The 19,844-nt window shown below is 37.0% G+C and overlaps 2 protein-coding genes across 14 annotated transcripts in view; one reads left to right on the top strand and one right to left on the bottom strand.

The window, feature by feature from the left end:
- The window catches only part of NF1 (neurofibromin 1), a 306,641-nt gene that overhangs the window by 228,523 nt on the left and 58,274 nt on the right, over nucleotides 1-19,844 (top strand). The window lies entirely within an intron of this gene.
- Nucleotides 6,457-16,605, bottom strand: EVI2B (ecotropic viral integration site 2B). 3 transcript variants are annotated; one of them, XM_032280973.1, is made up of 3 exons: nucleotides 16,457-16,595; nucleotides 10,437-10,507; nucleotides 6,457-7,922 (listed from the first exon to the last, which is right to left on the bottom strand). In XM_032280973.1, exon 3 carries the CDS (start codon nucleotides 7,899-7,901, stop codon nucleotides 6,549-6,551), a length of 1,353 nt encoding a protein of 450 aa, XP_032136864.1. In that variant the 5' UTR covers nucleotides 7,902-7,922; nucleotides 10,437-10,507; nucleotides 16,457-16,595; the 3' UTR covers nucleotides 6,457-6,548. The 3 variants fall into 3 exon arrangements, with proteins under 3 accessions (XP_032136864.1, XP_032136863.1, XP_032136865.1); XM_032280972.1 differs by lacking the exon at nucleotides 10,437-10,507 and having other exon boundaries at nucleotides 16,457-16,605; XM_032280974.1 differs by lacking the exons at nucleotides 10,437-10,507; nucleotides 16,457-16,595 and adding an exon at nucleotides 8,553-9,209.

Here is a 19,844-nt window from a genome sequence, read left to right as displayed (position 1 = left end):
CAATATATTTGAATTGTAATAATCTCTTAAACTTAATACTATATTACTTTTACTCCAGAAAAGAATGTTTTTTAAAGGCGTATTTGTTACAACTTATTTTAAATATTATTCAGACTCATTACATTTTATATTAGTTGATCTAGGTCAGTAATGGTAGCTATTTAGGCAACTTTTACATTCTAGATTAAGCAGCAAATTAATTTACATATTCTTTTGTGCCCTAGGATATATTACCCCAACATTGTGAAAGGTGCAACAAAGCATCTGCCAGGGAATAGCTATCCCATCATGTTTTTTTTTTTTTTTTTTTTTTTCTTGAGACGGAGTTTCGCTCTTGTTACCCAGGCTGGAGTGCAATGGCGCGATCTCGGCTCACCGCAACCTCCACCTCCCGGGTTCAGGCAATTCTCCTGCCTCAGCCTCCTGAGTAGCTGGGACTACAGGCACGTGCCACCATGCCCAGCTAATTTTTTGTAGTTTTAGTAGAGACGGGGTTTCACCATGTTGACCAGGATGGTCTTGATCTCTTGACCTCGTGATCCACCCACCTCGGCCTCCCAAAGTGCTGGGATTACAGGCGTGAGCCACCGTGCCCGGCCTATCCCATCATGTTAATCAGTGGTTTCAGTTTTCCATTATTATAGACAACATTTGCTATGGCTGAGAGTCAGACATTGTTTATTTTTGGTAATGTGGTTGGCTATTTAGACTGGTTTTCCTGCTGAATACAACTGAGAGTACTCAATAAAATATTTTAAAAGCATGAAAAACATAACAACATAGAGCTTACCAAGTCAAAATCCAAGTAAATCAGTCTGTTTCCCACCTCCCCACTCCTTTTGTTCTCTATGCCACCAACTTGTTGCCAAAACTCAATTATTTCCTAAAATGTCTCTCATCTTGGATTTTTCTTTTTGCCTCCTTGGGAAGATTTAATTTGTTTTTCTAACCCTCATATTTTCTATAAATGATTCCTAATATCGTTGATATTATTGCTTATTTGCATTGTCTCAACAATAATTTCAAAATAATACTAGTATTGATTGCTACAGTAAGATTATAGACTAATGCATAAAGTTTAAGATTTCTTCGTAGCTGTTGTTTTATTTCACTAAGAGTGTATTGTAAATTCTGTGTTCTAATGCGGTGTGAAATAATTCTTTTCTGTATATTTTTATATCACCAACTTGATACAAAGTTTGTTTCAGTTTTCAATTTTTCAGGATCACGAGTCAAAATTATATTACAAGGTGTATTCAGAGAAATCTTGATTCTCTGTCTACTCCATTCTGTTTCCTTCCTTCTCCTATTAATGACTGTTTTTATTAGCTTTTCATTATGTCATTAACATTTCTTTTCGAAAACATAAAAATATGTATTTAAGCGTATGTATGGTATGTTCTTATCCCCCCTTCGGTATAAAAGGCGACATATGGACTGTTATGCATCTTGTTCTTTTTTCTTACTGTATCTTGAGTATCAGTCCATATCGGTATATAGGTATCTGTCTAATTCATTTTTTGATCCATAGCACTCCGTTTGGGAATGTACCATAGCCTTTTCAACCAGTCCCCTATTTGTGGACATCTGGGTTTTTGGTTTTTTGGTTTTTTTTTTTTTTTTCAGACTTTTGCTATTACAAATAATGCCCTTGTGCCTAAATAATTTCATATGTTTGCCAGTAAATCTTTGAAAGAGATTCCTAGAAGTAGGATTGCTGGGTAAAAGGATACATGCATTTGGAATTTTTCCAGACATTACTAAATTCCTCTCCATTGATTATACCATTTTGCAATCCCACCAATGGTGTATCGGAGTGTCTAGTTCTACATAGCCTCACCATATACTTTTTTGTTGAACTTTGGGATTTATTGTCCATCCGATAGGCAAATATCTCAGTGTTATTTTAAATGCATCTCTCTAAAAATTATGAACGGTAGTGTATATCTTTACATATGTTTTTAAAGTCCATTTAAGTGTTTTCTCCTGTAACTCTTTTTTATGTTTTACACTATTAAAAAAAGTTGTGTTTTGGGTCTTCCCCTTCCTGCCCCATATTTAGGAGCTTACTCTGTCACCCAGGCTAGAGTGCAGTGGCGCCATCTCAGCTCACTGCAACCTCTGCCTCCCGGGTTCACGTGATTCTCCTGCCTCAGCCTCCTGAGTAGCTGAGATTACAGGCGCCTGCCACCACACCAGGCTAATTTTCAGTATTTTTGGTAGAGACAGGGTTCCACTATGTTAGCCAGACTGGTCTCAAACTCCTGACATTGTGATCCGCCAGCCTTGGCCTCCCAAAGTGCTGGGCTTACAGGTGTGAGCAACTGTACCTGGCTATATTTAGGAGCTTTTTAAGTTTTAGAGGTGTTAGCACTTTTGTCTTAAGTGTTAATTTTTTTTCCAGTTTGCCATTTGTCTTTTGGCTTTATTATGGTGAGGGGTGTGTGTGTGTGTTTGTGTGACATTTAAAAATTTCATGTACATTGATTTCCCCTTTTTATTGTCTCTGGATTTTGAGTCTCAGCTAGGAAGGTTTTTTCCCATTTCCAGATTATAAAAGAATTCACTCATATTTTCTTCTACTACTTGTACAATTTCATGGTTTATATTTAGAACTCTGCTCCTTGGTTTTATTCTAATATAGTGTGAAGTATGGATCCAATTTTATCTTTTTCCAGACATCTCTTCAGTTGTTCCAATGCTTGTTCTCACTGATTTGGTATTTATTTCTGGACTTTCTCTTCTGTTTCATCGATCTGTTTAGTCATATACCAGTACCACCATGTATATGACTATGTATAGGTGCCCAAAGGTGCTACTTTATTTTTTGATCAGAATTAAGTAAGAACAACAGTTAAAGATCACCCTCATCTAATTCATTGGGTCCCTCACCACTCACACCAAATAGAAGACTTGTATGATACATGTTTGTTTCAATGCATGACATAGGTGCTCTTTGCTCCTATATTCATGAAAAAAGTGTTGAACTGGTAGTCAGAGAGCAAACTCAGCTTTTAGTACCACTTCTAAGCAAGTCACTTGCTTTCTCTGGTCCTGTTTTCTTAGCAGTTAACAAACAAAAGGAGTTGAACCAGATGGTCTTCAGGGTTGTGTCTGACTATGGTTAATGCTGTTCTGGTTAAGAGCACCACTAGTATATGGTGTGAAGTTTAATCTACCTTTTATTCTCCTGTGCCTTGTTCTTTTGCAGTATTCATGAAATAAACTTTCTCTTTTGGATCCTAGTTCTTTAATCTTTTTCTCTAAAATACGTTCTTTGTTCCAGCATTTTCTTTTGTCCTGTATTTATTAGCATGTGTCTTTTCCTGTTGATTAAGCAATGATCGCCACTGTTTGACTGCTTAGCTTCCACTGACCTCGATGGGGAAAATTACATGCAGCTACATGTGACTTCTTCCCCCAGTAAAGAATTTCTTATTAAAAAAAAAAAAAAAGGAAAAAAGACAACATAAAAACCTAGCTGCTGCCAGTAGTCTGTCCTGTTTTACAAAGAACAGAAAGAGAAAAGCTGCCTTTAAAGTACTTAAAGATAACAGACAAGACTATAGTCAGCTAATCAGCTCCCATTTTATCTAAAAAAATTGGTATTTCCGTATTTTTCCCTGTATTTCTTTGAGGAAAGAAGATGTTAAAAAGGGACAAAAATGTGGAAAGAGCCCATTAGGTAACTGTCATAAATGTAAAATTAGAAGAGTTATGATTTAAGGTATATCAAAGACTTGGCCAAGTATAAAAACATTGTATCTTATTTACCAGAATAAAAATTCTTAAAATTCAAAAGAATAATAGGAAATTCTCAACTCCAGAATGCCACTGGGGAAATTAGCTTTAAAAGTACTAAGTTTAGGCCAGGTGTGGTGGCTCACACCTATAATCCCAGCACTTTGGGAGCCCAAGGCAGGCAGATCATGAGGTCAGGAGTTCCAGACCAGACTGGGCAATATGGTGAAAACCTGTCTCTACTAAAAAAATACAAAAAGTAGCTGGGCATTTTGGCACACACCTGTAGTCTCAGCTACTCAGAAGGCTGAGGCAGGAGAATATCCTGAACCTAAGAGGCGGAGGTTGCAGTGAGCTGAGATCACACCACTGCATTCCAGCCTAGGCAACAGACTGAGACTGCATCTCAAAAAAAAAAAAAAAAAGAAAGAAAAAAAAGTACTAAGTTTGAAGAATACATGAAAGAAACTTTTTAATGTGGAAGACAGAGATGTAATATTACAATAAGTATCATGCTTATTCAGGAAAAGTAAGAAGCTCAAGGAAGTGTTTCTACAGATTAAAAAAATATTAAAGATCAGTAGAGATGGCTTGAAGGATTATAGGAAAAACACGGTATATAAAATTCCTATGTCCAAAACCCTACTGGTTCTTGTTAAATATGGAGCTTTATTAATGTCACAAATACCAGTGCTATGAATAAATGCTATGTTCTCTTCTGAAAATCCCAGAACTATAAGTGATTCCCCAAAACTGGGCTACCAATGAGACTCTACCACTCCCTGCTCCCACCACCCTGCCAAGATAGAGGCTTGCTCTGTCACCCAGCCTGGAGTGCAGTGGCGCCACCTCGGCTCACCGCAACCTCTGCCTCCCAGGTTCAAGCAGTTCTCCTGCCTCAGCCTCCCAAGTAGCTGGGATTACAGGCACCTGCCACCACACCCGACTAATTTTTGTGTTTTTAGTAGAGACGGAGTTTCACCATGTTGGCCAGGCTGGTCTCGAACTCCTGACCTTGATCCGCCCACCTTGGCCTCCCAAAATGCTGGAATTACAGGGATGAGCCACCGTACCTGGCCATCACATTTTATTCTAAGTGCTTGTTTCCCCTATAGTTAGATGGGACTATTGAGGAAGAGTATGTGCTTGTTGGGCAAAGGAGCACCTCTGCAGACACAGGCTGGCATTGCCAAAAGCAAAGGCTGATGACCACTTTGACTTTGACAAAGATTGGGCCCATTCCTACTCTAATAACTCAGACATGTCAGATAACGGATAAAGAAATTCTGCGTAAGAAAGGTGATTTAAGAGTTTAAATGGATGGTGTCAGAAAGTAAAGCTTGGTAAAAAGTTGAGAATCATCTGTGTTTTGATAGTCTTTTTTCCTAAAAAAAAAAAAAAAAAAAAAATCACCCAAATCACCCATATTTGGAAGAAAGCCATAGTCTTCTCTTTCTTTCTTTTTTCTTTATAAAACTTGATTTTGGGTGCTTATAAAGAAACTTTTTAAAGATGCTAATTTTAAAATTTGTCCTCCCTCAACATGATAGGAAAATATTTACATTTTATGATGCATCCTCCTATTTTTTTCAGGATAGATGTCTCTAACCCAAACCCTCAGTTTGATGTTTTAGCATGTTTGTTTTACTGTTTCCATTGAAACCAAGAAGAAAATCTCTCTATTCTCAATCATGCATTTTAATCTCTCATTCCCACAAACTTGGAATATTTATTTAATACTTGAGGTATTAATTTAAAACTTTGAGTGTATACTTAGTCTCTTATTCCTCTCCACCCCAGTCTTTGAAATGGAAACATAGAAGTTTATTTATTCATGATAAGTTTATACACAGCTTTTCAGGAATAGAAAACTGTACTGGGCAATAGTAAGTATATGTAGATTGTTTCAGAGTGATTAAAAAATTATTGAAACACAGACCACTTACATATGTAAAATGTAGTATACGTTAAAGGTAAGTACTATAATTAGTAAATATATTACTGTTAAATAACTTTTTTTTTTTAAGTTTCAGCTGGGCATGATGGCTCATGCCTATAATCCCAGCATTTTGGGAGGCCAAGGCAGGTGGATCATGAGGTCAGGAGTTCAAGACCAGCCTGGCCAAGATGGTGAAACCCCGTCTCTAATAAAAATACAAAAAATAATCTGGGCGTGGTGGCTCACGCCTGTGATCCCAGCACTTTGGGAGGCCAAGGTGGGCGGATCACAAGGTCAAGAGATCAAGACCATCCTGGCCAACATGGTGAAACCCCGTCTCTACTAAAAATACAAAAATTAGCTGGATGTGGTTGTGTGCGCCTATAGTCCCAGCTACTCGGGAGGCTGAGTCAGGAGAATTGCTTGAATCCAGGAGGTGGAGGTTGCAGTGAGCTGAGATCATGCCTCTGCACTCCAGCTTGGCGCCTGGCGACAGAGTGAGACTATCTCAAAAAAAAAAATTTTTTTTCAAAAAAAAAAATAACCAGGTGTGGTGGCAGCTGCAACCTCAGCTACTCGGGAAGCTGAGGCAGAGAATTGCGTGAACTTGGGAGGCAGAGGTTGCAATGAGCTGAGATCACGCAACTGCACTCCAGCCTGGGCAACAGAACAAGACTCCTTCATAAAAAATAAAATAATAATAAAAATAAAAAAAATCTATGCACATGGGCTCTGAGCAGATTTCAGATAGTTCCTGAATAAAAATCAAATGACTGCCAGTTGCCATTTTATATATTTTAACATATAAAAAAAATCAAAAGAGAGTCATTTAAGGATAGAAGATCAGCTAAAAAGCAAGTTGTCATATTTATAACAATTCTGCAGGTGGAGGTGGCAGGGATTCATTAAGATCTTGATCAGAGTTGGGAGGAATAGAGAACTCCTGACACTGGATCTCAAGGTTGGAATCTTCTTGGTTTTTCATAAAATCTACTGGTGGCAGGGGCAAGTTAAGTGAGTCAGTGGGGGGTGGAAATGATTGTATTGTTTCAGATTTATGATCTGCACAGTCTTGATTGAGACAGTCCAGAGATGGAGGAAGACTAGGAGAATCATTTGGAAGAGGAGATACAATTATCATTGTGGGTTTGACAGACTGGCTACTTTCCTGTCCTTCCAAATCCAGAAGGGGAGGTGGTGGAGGCAGATCTGCATCATCATCTGAAGAAACAGCAGTTCCAATTGTTGATCCATCAGCACTGTCTTCTGATGTACCATTCACTTCATCTTTTATTTTCTCTGTTTTGGGGTTGTTGGAGTCTTCAATGTTTTCACTTGATTCAAACAACTTAATTTCTAAATCATCTGCTAAAAGTGTGCTTTTGCTTGGCTTCCAGGGTGTAAGTGAAATGACTGAGGTACGTTTTGTGGGTATTTCATTTTCTGTAATGTTATCCATACAAATGTCAGGAGTTTCTCCATCAGCAAATGGAGATCTACCTGCCCAATTTTGATCATTTAAAACTGGCTTCCTTAAGCATTTCCAAAGTACAATAATGATTATAGCTACCAACATAGAAGTCAGAAGTACACCAACTAGTATGGCAGCTGTTGAATTATTATTGTTTTTTTGTGGGGTTTTTTTGTTACTGGTAGCATCTAAGATAAATCCTGGTGTACTCCTAGATGAATTTTTGACAGTTGATGTTGGTTGTGTGGATGGATCATGAACAGTTGGTGGTATTCGTTTTCCAGAAGGGTTCTGGACAGATGATGATTGTTGAGTGAAAGTATAGACAAATGGCGGTGGTTGTGTGGTAGAAATATGGGTGGATGGTGGTAGTTGTCTGGCAGAGGTGAATACAGGTTGCTGAGAGGAGTTGCTGGCTGTTGGTATTGGTTGTTTGGTATTATAGGCAAGTGGTTGTCCAGCGGAAGTATGTGCTGCTGATTTTCCAGAAGTATAGACAGCTGGTGTTGGTTGTCCAGCAGTGGCTTTGGCAGATGATATTGACTGTCCAGAAGATGTGTCATTGAATTGTGTTGATTGACCCAAAGGATTCTCTGTTGTGTTTTGAGAATTAGCTAAGACATATGACGTTGATGATCTGAATAAGGTAGGCTGTGGCTGCTTCTCTGTTGTAATTGTCTCTGTCTTTGAAAAAAATGTATTGTTCAGGTGTCCACAAAACAACATTAAGATGAAATATTTGGGATCCATTTCAGAATGTTTTCTCCTTACCTATAATGGGTTTATAATGAAAGAAAGAGAAAGACAGTTAGATGTCATTGGTGTCTAGTTAAAATTTTGACTTTTCATTATAATGCCTGGCATAAAGTAGGTAGACATTATTCCTAATTAGTAGTAGTTGATTAATGGTTATTATTCCCAATTTAGACTTGACACACTGTAGGCTGGTGTAAAAACTCTTGGATATACACTAACCCATCATACAGCATTTGGACCTCATAAGCTGTGATCTCTTTTAATTCTTTTATTAATACAAGATCTGTATTTGGCCCTGCTGCCCCTCTAGCTTCATTATATTTCAGTCCTTCACCTCAGTCATACTGCTCAAAATGCATAGGCTCTGTATGCCGAGTCCATGGGTTCTCTACCTTTCTCCATCTTTGCTACTAGGAATATATTGATTCTCCTGCCTTGAAGAGCACCAGTGACCATCTATTACTTAATCCAATTGTTTTTTATTTCTTCTCTCCCCTCCCCTCCTTGACCACATTAGACACTACTATTCCTTCTCTAATATTCGAGTAGCTCTTTGTAATCAGTCTTCCTTTCATGTTCCTCTCACTAGCTCTTTTTCTCCTGCCTCCTAAGTATGGATAATGGATATTCAGTCCTCAAACTTACCTAGTTTTCTTTGTTCCTGATGCTATAAGATTTTAGTTCTCAGCTTTATGCCACAATTCCCAACCTCATGTCCAGCCTAAATCTTCTTTGTTCTAATTCTATTTGTATGACTTCTTGGTGGATGTTTCCATGTACATATCCCACTATTGGCAAATTCAACATATTTAAAATGGAATTCGTCTATACCCTCACAACTGACTCTTTACCCAACTTCTCTGTGTTTGTTAATGGTACCACCAAATTTCTTAGGCACAGAATGTATTAGTAAGCTTTGCAGCATCCTCAGTGTCTCTGCAGCATGGTAGCCTTATGTTAAGATTGTATATTTTTAAAGGATTAAATTCAACTGAGAGTCCTAGTCTTAAAATCCTAGAGTGATCTCCAAATCTGGTGGAGTCAATCCAATCCCGTTGGTCAAGTAGTCCTGCTGCTGCTTTCTTTCATTTATTGGTAAATAACACGTTTGTGTGGAGCCCTGTTCTAGGTTTAGGAGATTAAAAAAAAAAAAAAAAGAAAAAAAATAGTCAGTGCCTTCAAGTGTTTCAGATTCTAGTGGTAGAAGCAAACAGTAATGGCCAGGCGTGCTGGCTCATGCCTGTAATTCCAGCACTTTGGGAGGCCAAGGTGGGAGGATTGCTTAAGGCTGGGAGTTCAAGACCAGTCTGGACAACATAGTGACACCCCATCTCTAAATAAAAAGAAGAAAGAAAAAAAGTAAAAAATAATGACAATAGGCCAGTCACAGTGGCTCACGCCTGTAATCCCAGCACTTTGGGAGCCCGAGGCAGGCAGATCATGAGGTTGAGAGTTCAAGACCAGCCTGACCAACATGGTGAAACCCCATCTCTACTAAAAATACAAAAATTAGCAGGGCATAGTGGCACACACCTGTAGTCCCAGCTACTTGGGAGGCTGAGGCAGAAGAATCATTTGAACCCAGGAGGTAGAGGTTTCGGTGAGCCAAGATCATACCACTGCACTTTAGCCTGGATGACAGAGCAAGACTTGTCTCAAAAATAAAAATTAAAAAATAATTACAATTTTTTTTTTCTTTTTTGAGACAGAGTCTCACTCTGTCACCCAGGCTGGAGTGTACTGGTGCGATCTGGGCTTATTGCAACCTCCACCTCGCGGATTCAAGTGATTCTTCTGTCTCAGCCTCAAAGTAGCTGGGATCACAGGCACGCATCATTACACCCGGCTAATTTTTGTATTTTTAGCAGAGATGGAGTTTCGCCATGTTGGCCAGCCTGGTAGAGAACTGACCTCAGGTGATCCGCCCTCCTTGGCCTCCCAAAGTGCTGGGATTACAGGTGTGAGTCTGGCCCAATTACAGTAATTTGATAAGGTTTCTCATAAAGGTATGCAGGAGATGTACAGAGAAGTTAACTTAGCCTAGGAAGGCTTCAGAGAAGCAAAACTTAAACTGAATTTTGAAAGGTCTATAAGAACTAATTAAACAGATTTCCAGCCAGGGAGAGCAACAATGTGGGTGCAAGAAAATAAGGCACATGTGTAAGTTTGGCAGGTAGGGCTTCTTCTGGGATGTGGTAGATGCTAAAACTTGGAGAGTTAAGTTCCAGTTCTACTTCTCCCATCTAACTACCTATCTAACCATAAGAACTAGTTGCTTAACCTTTCCTGTTGTCAATTGCCTTTTCTCTAAAGTGAGGAGTTCTACTGAGACAATTTTCAACTTTTAGTTTAATATGCTTGTTTTGTACATCATCAAAGACAATGGCAATGACTTGGTTATTTCTTAATGTTAGGGAATAGAAAATCTTAGGGTGTTAGATATTGGTATACGTGATTGGAAACTGACTCATAAACCTATATTTAGAGATTTGACGGTCTGTTGGAAGGTGCAAAGGTTTTGCAAATTACCTTTCAGCATATCTAAGTAGTTTTCATTGCTTACTTCTCTACCACTGGGTACACAGTGATAATAAATGACCCTGTTTTAGTAGAAGAAAATATATGTGATTTTTTTTTTATGTGAATACTTCAAACCTAAATTTTAAACTGTTCTCCTTTGAACTCTCCTGCACACTGCTGATGAGTTAATGTTAAATGCATGCATGATCAGGTTACTACTCCCTTGCTTGAGGGTTTTCTATTTCTGTTAAGATAAAACTTCCTTTTTTTTCTCCTTTTGAGAGAGAGTCTCACTCTGTCACCCAGGCTGGAGTGCAGTGGCATGATCTTGGCTCACTGCAGTGTCTACCTTCTGGGTTCAAGTGATTCTTGTGCCTCAGCCTCCCAAGTAGCTGGGACTACAGTAAGCATGCACCACCACACCTCACTAATTTTTGTATTTTTAGTAGAGATGGGATTTCACCATGTTGTCCGGACTGGTCTTAAACTCCTGACCTCAAGTGATCCATCTGCCTCAGCCTCCCAAAGTGCTGGGATTACAGGCGTGAGCCACTGTACCTGGCCTGTTAAGATAAAACTTCTAAATTGAGGTTTTTTTCCTTTTGGCTTGAGTTAACCAGGCCAGAGTCACATGTCATGACTGAAACTTCTTATCCAGCCAAACGTATCCCTTCCCCACCTTACAGACTTCTGAACACATGCTTTTTACCCCCTAAACAGACACTTTTATGCTATTTTTTACTCTCCTCAAGGGTGTTTTTTTTTCTTCCAAACCTAGCCTCTTCCTCTTTCTGGGTGCCTATCTGAATCTGTCCTCATCTTTCAGAACTCAGTTTAAATTCCCCTTCTTAACCTAGTTCTGTGTGACTGAGTACAGCCCAAAGAGGTCAGTCATTTGCTGAATCCCCCTAGCTCTTATTTATTGTTTTTATGGTTCCTTACATAATTCATGTATGTACCTCACTCACGCATCTATTCTCTTAAATAATTGTGTTTATTTTTTATTACTTTTCACATTTTCTTATACCTACTTCCTTGAACAAGATTATAAAGAACCTTGAAGAAGGCAGAAAGAAAAGAAAGAAAAATACTTATCTAGAGCGTACTGTGTGTTGTACTTTCCCAGTATTGCATACTTTATTTCATTGAACCTTTAAATGACTTTATGAAGAAGGTAAAGAGACCCTTTATTTACAGATAAAGAGACAACATCAAATGAGTTAAGCAGTTTGCCTGATGTTATACCACTCCAAGTGACAGATTGGGAGTTTGTACCCAGGGCCATCTGATTCCAAAGCATACATTCCAATACCCTGTATTGCCTCATGTTTTCTATTTTGATTTCTCTGCAGTATAATGCCTTGTATATTAGGAGCACAGTAAATATTTAACCTGTGTTGGGTTTCTTAATTCCTTTCCATTTTACCTTTTACTAGTACTTCTACCAGAATATAAGCAGAGACATTGAAATATGTGTTAATAAATTTTGCTTTTTATCCATTTTACAAAAGATTTGATATCGATCTTTTGGCATAGATATAGGGATTTGAATCATGTTTAGATGGTCATCATCCATGCAGTTCCTACCCATTATTCTTACAGATTACCGAAAGGGAAAAAAAAAAGGCGAGGGCTTCATTAGAAAATGTTATTCTTCAGAGTTTCATTTTTAAAATGTGTTTTAATGCTAATCAAATCATCAGAAAATATAGGCCATGAATTCTTTAGCCAAAAATGTTTCCTGTTTTGTGACTTTGCTTAAAATAAGGAAACCATACGGTTCCTCTTTATAGTTAGCTGAAAAAGGCATTAGAGAAGGAAAGAGCCTAAGCAGGAACACAATTATAAACCCAGGTTAGTTTGTAAGATGGATTTTGATAGATTCATATCCTCTAATGTCAGTAGGAATTTGGTGGAACCTTCCTTGTGTGAGATTTTCACTTGTCACTTAACAGTTAATGGCATTATTAAAACGAAATTCCATTTTTACCTATCTTTTCTCCCACTCTTCAGTTAGCTTTTTATCCTCCTAGGATCTGCTACATCAGAATAATAGAAACTGTATTAGAATTCTATGATGGCAATTCAGCATAGTTCAGAGAAGGTGAAGAAAGATTTAAAAGAAGAATATTAGGGACTACAGTAGTAAAAAAAAAAAAAAACTAGCTTTTTTCCCAGAGGTAGTGAGGCCAGTGTTATTACTAGTGTGGTTGGTTATTTAGCATACACATTAAAAAATATGTAAGTGATGTGTACCTGAACTACCAACATTTTTTCTGTAGGGAAAGAACAACATTGGGCAGGGGAATAAAAAGGAGAAGGAAATTTAGAATAAGATAAAAGGCAATGCAAAGAAATACAGAATAAAACAAAAGAGAAAAAACCAAAACTATAGGAAGCTGCAAAGAGAAAAGAAGGTCAGTTGACTAGAGAAGGTATAGAAAAGAAGAAAACTTAATAAACAGCTGAAAAAATCGGTAGTTATATAATTAGCAAGAAGGCAGGGTAGAAGATTGAAGTAGGCGAAATGAAGAAGTTGAGGGAGATGACTGAAGTAGATGAAAGAAGCAACTACAAAATGCCGCTCTCTCGTGGCTGGACTGTGTTTGTTAGTGCAGGAGACAGTAAAGAGGAGCTTGCTTTCTAAGATGGAGGACCAGAATGAACCATCCTTTCAAATTCATTTACCTTTCATTTCAGGCTCTCCTGTCTGCTATGAGTATCCTTACCATCTTCTCTCTCTCTTTTTTTACCCCAACACTATTCAGAAGCATACCTAGCAGTTACTCTGGAGAGCCCATGTACCTGTGTACGTTTTATATAGAGTTTTTCTAGAAATCCCTTAGTTTGCTGCTCAAATACCAAATTTGTCAGCCCTCATATCCAGTATTTTATTCATTATTGTAGGCTGGCTCTTTGAGGTTAAAATCTGTGATTTTGGTTCTTTTTCTTTGCTGAATATTTAGAATATTTTAAAAAGAAGAAAAACAAACTATTTTAACTAAACATTTTAAAGACAGTTATAGTGAAGCAGGAGTCCCCATGTATAACACATATTCTATTTTTTTTCTTCTTTTGGAGACAGGGTCTCACTCTGTCACCCAGGCTGCAGTGCAGTGGTGTAGTCTCAGCTCACTGCAACGTCTGCCTTGTGGGCTCAAACGAGCCTCGCATCTCAGCCTACCTAGAGTAGCTAAAACTGCAGGTGTGCGCCACCATGCCCAGCTAATTTTTGTATTTTTTTGTAGACATGGGGTTTCATCATGTCACCCAGGCTGGTCTTAAACTCCTGGACTCAAGTGATCTGCCTGCCTTGGCCTCCCAAACTGCTGGGATTATAGGCATGAGCCACTGAGCCAGGCAATAGACATGTTCTTATAAATATAATGCATAAGTACATAAAGGGTTCAGCATTTAAAATTGATGCTGTTAAGTTAGATATGATAGGACGTATGCCATTGTCTTTTAAAGAGAATTAAGATTTGGTGAGCATATCCTAGACAAAAGACAAGTATAAATAGCGTTATCAATTACTTTCATATAATAAAAGTTGTGATGCAGATATAACAGGTTAAAATTTAGCATTAGTATTATCTCTAGTGAAGTTTTGAAACCATAAAAGAAAAATATAGCCATTTTGCATCTTGAGGAAGAGTGGAAAGGGAAATTGACCTTAAACTACAATAGGAAGTATTTGATGACTATCTTGTATCAATGATAAGACCGTTTACTGAGCACCCAACAAAGGCTAAGCAGTATTCTATTTTAATGACAAGGTGGTGGTTTTTTCACCCTACAGATAAGCAAACTGAAACACACAGATATTGGGTAACTTGCCAGTATCACAGCTCTAAATAGTGGCACTAATATAAAAATCATGCTAACCTTGTGCCAGAGCCCTTTCTGTCACATGTCACTATATGTGCCATACTGCCTTTCATAGAAAAGTTATGAAATAGAAATGCTTTATGAAGGAAGGAGATGTGAGTTGGCAGGAATAATATGTAAATAACACGTATAGGTAGTCTTAGAGACAGGGTAGGAAAGAAATACCAGAAAACTCATTTTAGTCCTGATTCAACTAAAACAATTAAAAGAATTTTGAATGGTTTCTGTAAATTGTCATATTCAGTAGTTTACTGAAAATTTTTTGGTGATTTTTTTTTTTTAAAGCTTAGACATTGAAACCATCAGATTTAGGTTTCTCAATTCAAAGTTATTCAAAATTAAAGTTTCCTTCTAAGTAGAATTATAAAGGTATTAACTGGAAAACACAGGCACCACCAGTAAACTTTAGACGTGGGTCTCACCTTTTAAAAACATGTATGGGGCTGGGGACAGTGCCTCCTGCCTATAATCCCAGCACTTTGGGAGGCCAAGGCAAGCCAAGCACTTGAGGTCAGAAGTTCGAGACCAGCCTGACCAACATGGTGAAATCACGTTTCTACTAAAAATACAAAAAAATAGCCAGACATGTTGGGTGCCTGTAATCCCAGCTACTTGGGAGGCTGAGGCAGGGAGAATCACTTGAGCCCAGGAGGCAGAAGTTGCAGTGAGCCAAGATCGTGCCACTGCACTCTAGCCTAGGCAACAGAGTGAGACTCTGTCTAAAAAAAAAAAGTATGGGATTCTATGATGACAAAGATATACCATTGTCAAAGATTCATGGGAAATTTTTTAGTTTATTTTATGAAGTATAAGAGTGAAAAATTAATATGATTGTATGACAATATGCATAATGACATAACTAAATATTAGAAGCAGAAAAATATGTAGACAAGCTTTATCTGAAAATGAGTTATCTTTATTTTTTGACTTCCACAATAATTACTTAAAAGAAATCCTTCTAAGAGGAAGTCATAAGTATTTATTAAGTGTTGAAATAGGATATCACCAACTATGAATGTATTATTCCCTGAAATTACAAGTCTGTGTAAAATACTCTTTGCAGTTTTTATTTGCCCAGTTTACCCACATAGTAAACATCTTTTATGCATATTAAGAATTGTCTGTTGTTTATTCTGTGGGTTTTTTCTATCATATACTATTTTCTAAAGGCTCATAATAATGTGACATAAACACATAGACGATGTTAATATATGTGTGCATGTTTGATTACGGACTAACATTTTTGACTTAGTAAGCTTTTAAAATGAGCCGTAATGTTTTCATGTCATTATTAAATGTAAAAATCTATGTGTAAAAAATTAAGCACATATAGTAATAATAATAAAATACCACGTCTGATTTCTTTTTTTTCTTTCTAAATTAAGTGAAGGTGACCATTCTTACTATGCAAACTAAAGGGGATACAAAAATGTTAATTAATGGACTATATTATGTACAGGAACATTTTATAAAAAGTAAATTAGAACTTTCAACAATTAATATTTTGGAGATTGTAAATTCAGTCATAGCCCATGGAATCTAGTTCTATTTCTAACCCTTTATCTGCCATGGCTATAGTTTCTTTTTAATTATAAAACTAAGATTAACAAATATGATTGTGGCTGGGCACGGTGGCACATGCCTCCCAGCACTTTGGGAGGCTGAGGTAGGAGGATTACCTGAGGTCAGGAGTAGGAGACCAGCCTGACCAACATGGTGAAACCTCATCTCTACTAAAAGTATAAAAAAATTAGCCAGGTGAGGTGGTGGGCACTTGTAATCTCAGCTACTCGAGAGGTTGAAGCAGGAGACTCACTTGAGCCTGGGAGGCAGAGGTTGTAGTGGGCCAAGATGGTGCCATTGAACTCCAGCCTGGGCAACAGAGCAAGACTCCGTCTCAAAAAAACAAGCAAAAATACTCAAATATGATTAAATAAACTTAAAAGATGTTATACAAACCTAGGTGGAAATCTTTTTCTAAGGCAAGCTCAACACTGAGTCTTTTTAATTCTATACAACAAAGCCACGAAAACCGGTTTCATACATCTTTAGACTGTCAGAGTTTAAGTTTAAAACACTAATGACAGTTTTTAAATAAATTTTATACAAAGCAAGATCAAATTTTGTGAAAATTTTCTTACCTCAGCTGTTAACTTCTTTTGCAGAATGCTAAATTCTTGTTCTAACTGGACATTTTGGTGATTTGGCTAAGAAAGCAAAGTGAGTGGTTCAGTTCAGATTTAAAATGTTCCTCTAGCAAACCGAAATAGTTTCTATAGAAAAAGAGGAAGTTTATCAATAGCTGGTTCCGGAAGTGCAATAAACCACAAAATGACTAAGAAATATATTACTTTAACAGAACTTATTTTGAAATATATTTTGGAGCCCTATGATTTGAGTGCTTTTAATTAATTTATGTAAATAAGTATTTGAGACACTCTAGTAATATGATCATATAATTTAAATATTTAGGATGGAGTCCCGAAGACAAAATTACATGTTCTAAGAAGAAAAGCTGCCAGTGGGGTTATCACTTATAGTGAGATTTCTTCTCATAAGAAGTGAGTGGTGTGTTCTGTTTACTTGTATGACCTTAGGCAATTCTTTGCACTTCTCGGTCACCGTTTCCTCCTCTGACGGAATATTTTATTGGGTTACTGTGAGGATTAAATAAGATAGCATAATATAACATGTATAAATGCTTCACACCCTTGGTTACTGTAGGTAACCAATAAATATAATGTAATTTCTTCATAATATAAAAAGCCCAGGGTAAAAGTATAATTAAATCATTTTGCGAATGACAGGATCTCATTCTTTTTATGGCTTAATAATACTCCGTTGTGTATATGTACCATATTTTCTTTATCCATTCATCTGTTTATGGACACTTAGGTTGCTTCCAAATCTTGGCTGTTGTGAATAGTGTTACAACAAACGTGGGAGCACAGATATCTCTTTGTACTGTTTTTCTTTCTTTTGCGTATATACCCCGCAGTGGGATTGCTGGATCATATGGTAGCTCTATTTTTAGTTTTTTGAGGAACCACCAAACTGTTCTCCATAGTGGTACTAATTTACATTCCCATCAACAGTGTATGAGAGTTCCCTTTTCTCCACCTTCTTGCCAGCGTTTCTTATTGCCTGTCTTTGGGTATCAGCCATTTTAACTGGGGTGAGATGATGTCTCATTGTAGTTTTGATTTGCATTTCTCTCATCAGTGTGTTGAGTACCTTTTCGTATGCCTGTTTGCCATCTGTATATCTGTAATTAAACTATTTTGACCATATACTTTAATGATTTTTGAGTTCAAATTCACAACTATTTATTTGGTTACCCACAAAGTAGTTACTTCTCAGTGGAAAATCAAATAAATTGGGGATCATTTTTTAAGAAGTTAGCTAAAGTTAAGTTGTTAACTTTTTACTAAAGGATAAGTGAGGGGTTGGGGAGACGGTGGTACCAGTTAAGGAGTACAAAAAACAATAGAAAGAATGAATAAGACCTGCTATTTGATAGGACGACAGGGTGACTATCGTTAATAATAATGTAACTGTACATTTTAAAATAACTAAAAGTGTAATTGGATCCTTTGTAACACAAAGGATAAGTGCTTGAGGGGATGGATACCCCATTCTCCATGATGTGATTATATCACGTAACATGACTGTATCAAAACATCTCATTACCCTTTAAATATATATACCTACTGTGTACCCACAAAAATTTAAAATAAAAAAAATTTCAGTTAACTAAACAAAGTATATTGAAAAGAGTGAGTCCATCTGAATAAAAATTTCTTTAGGTAAGTCACCTTTCCTCTCCTGAAAAATGGAGATCATAATTCCTAATTTATAAGCTTATGGTGGAATTAAATAAATATAAAGTATCTTGCATGGTGCATATTATAGCAGATATGGAATGTGTTAACCCATGTACTGCTTTTTCCTGGTCACTGCGGGAAACACAGGTTATTATGACGTGGTTCTTAACTTCAAGATACTTATAACAGCATAAAAAGAATAGCTTTCTTTTTAAGGGCTCCTACTGTAAAGCATAATATAATCAAATGCTATAAAGCTTTTGATTCACTGGTTTTTAGAGGTGGTGGTGGTGGTGCCGTTTTTAGAGACAGGGTATTGCTATGTTGCCCAGGCTGATCTTGCACTCGTAACCTCAAGCAATCCTGCTACCTCAGCGCCTCTAGTAGCTGGGACTGCAGGCACATGCCACCTAACTGGCTGGCTGGGTGACTGATTGATTGATTGTAAAGACGAGGATCTTACTTTGTTGTGTAGGCTGGTCTGGAACTCCTGGCCTCAAGCTCCTGACCTCAGGTGATCCTCCCACCTTGACCTCCAAAGTGTTAGGATTATAGGTGTAAGCCACTGTGCCTGACCTGATTCACTGTTTTTAAATCTCTGAATTAAGCTGGTGAACTGTAATACCCAGGGGTAGGAAATATGTTTTTGTTTAAAACTAAATGACTTTTAAATTTTGAACTCAAAAGATATCTTACCTACCATCTTTAAATACCTGTCATTTGGAAAGGAACCACTTCTGTTTGTTCAGTAACTGTCATTAGATAGTATCATTCTGAGAGTATATGTTTAATAGCCAAGATAGTGAATGGTAAATTTTAAATATTCTTTTAAATATTACTGTGGTAGAAGCTCTCTGTTTGGTGAGAAAATGTTTGACCAGTATGTTGAATATGAAAGTAATTTTCTAGTTAATTTCCTACTTTTACAAAGATACCAAATTTTTGTCATTTTCTCTAATAAGTATTTATTTATGACACTTGATTCAAGGAATGCTTTGTGTTATTACTGGATGTCCTGGTACACAATCTCAAATTTTTAATTTTTGCACAGAATGAGAAGTCTTCCCAGCTTCATTTCTAATCTGGGCCATTTTTCCCCTCAAAAGATAACATGATTTCAGTCACCATGACTGGCATGAATATTCTCATGCTTTTCCTTTTACTTTGTTGACACTTAACTTTATCTAGGATAATATTGTTATGATTTTTTGTTTAGGGAATAGATTTGTTTTTTATAAATTGCTAATAAATTGATAAAAATGATAATAAAAATTTATTTTTTCCCCTCTCATTTTCATATGTAACCTAGATGTTTGAAGCGATGGAACTTGTAAAAAGTGAATTTGATAACCAAGAGCAGTTATCACCTAGAGAGTTATGTAAAAATTACCAATGCCTAGAGGTCACCCCATTCCAGTTGCATCAGAAGGAAGACATGGGAATTAGGCATTGGTGTTTTTTAAAAACTCTTCAGGTGATTCTGATATGCAGCCAGGGTAAGAATCACTAGTTTAGAAGGAAGAGTAAGACTGTGGTCATACTTGGGAAAAAATATATTAAAAAGTTTTCTTAAATGACTAATATATTGTCCAAATTAAATGCTCAATAAGGGATGAGATTTTTGAAATGTGGTCTGTGTTAATTTCAGTAGATATTTGGAAAATCGTTCAAACCAATTTTTGTAATATATTTAATTGAAGATGGG

This window comes from Sapajus apella, unplaced genomic scaffold, assembly GCF_009761245.1.
Source record: "Sapajus apella isolate SASKATOON/1434 unplaced genomic scaffold, GSC_monkey_1.0 scaffold12, whole genome shotgun sequence".
Classification (NCBI taxonomy): domain Eukaryota; kingdom Metazoa; phylum Chordata; class Mammalia; order Primates; family Cebidae; genus Sapajus; species Sapajus apella.
This window is presented reverse-complemented; position numbering and strand designations above follow the sequence as displayed.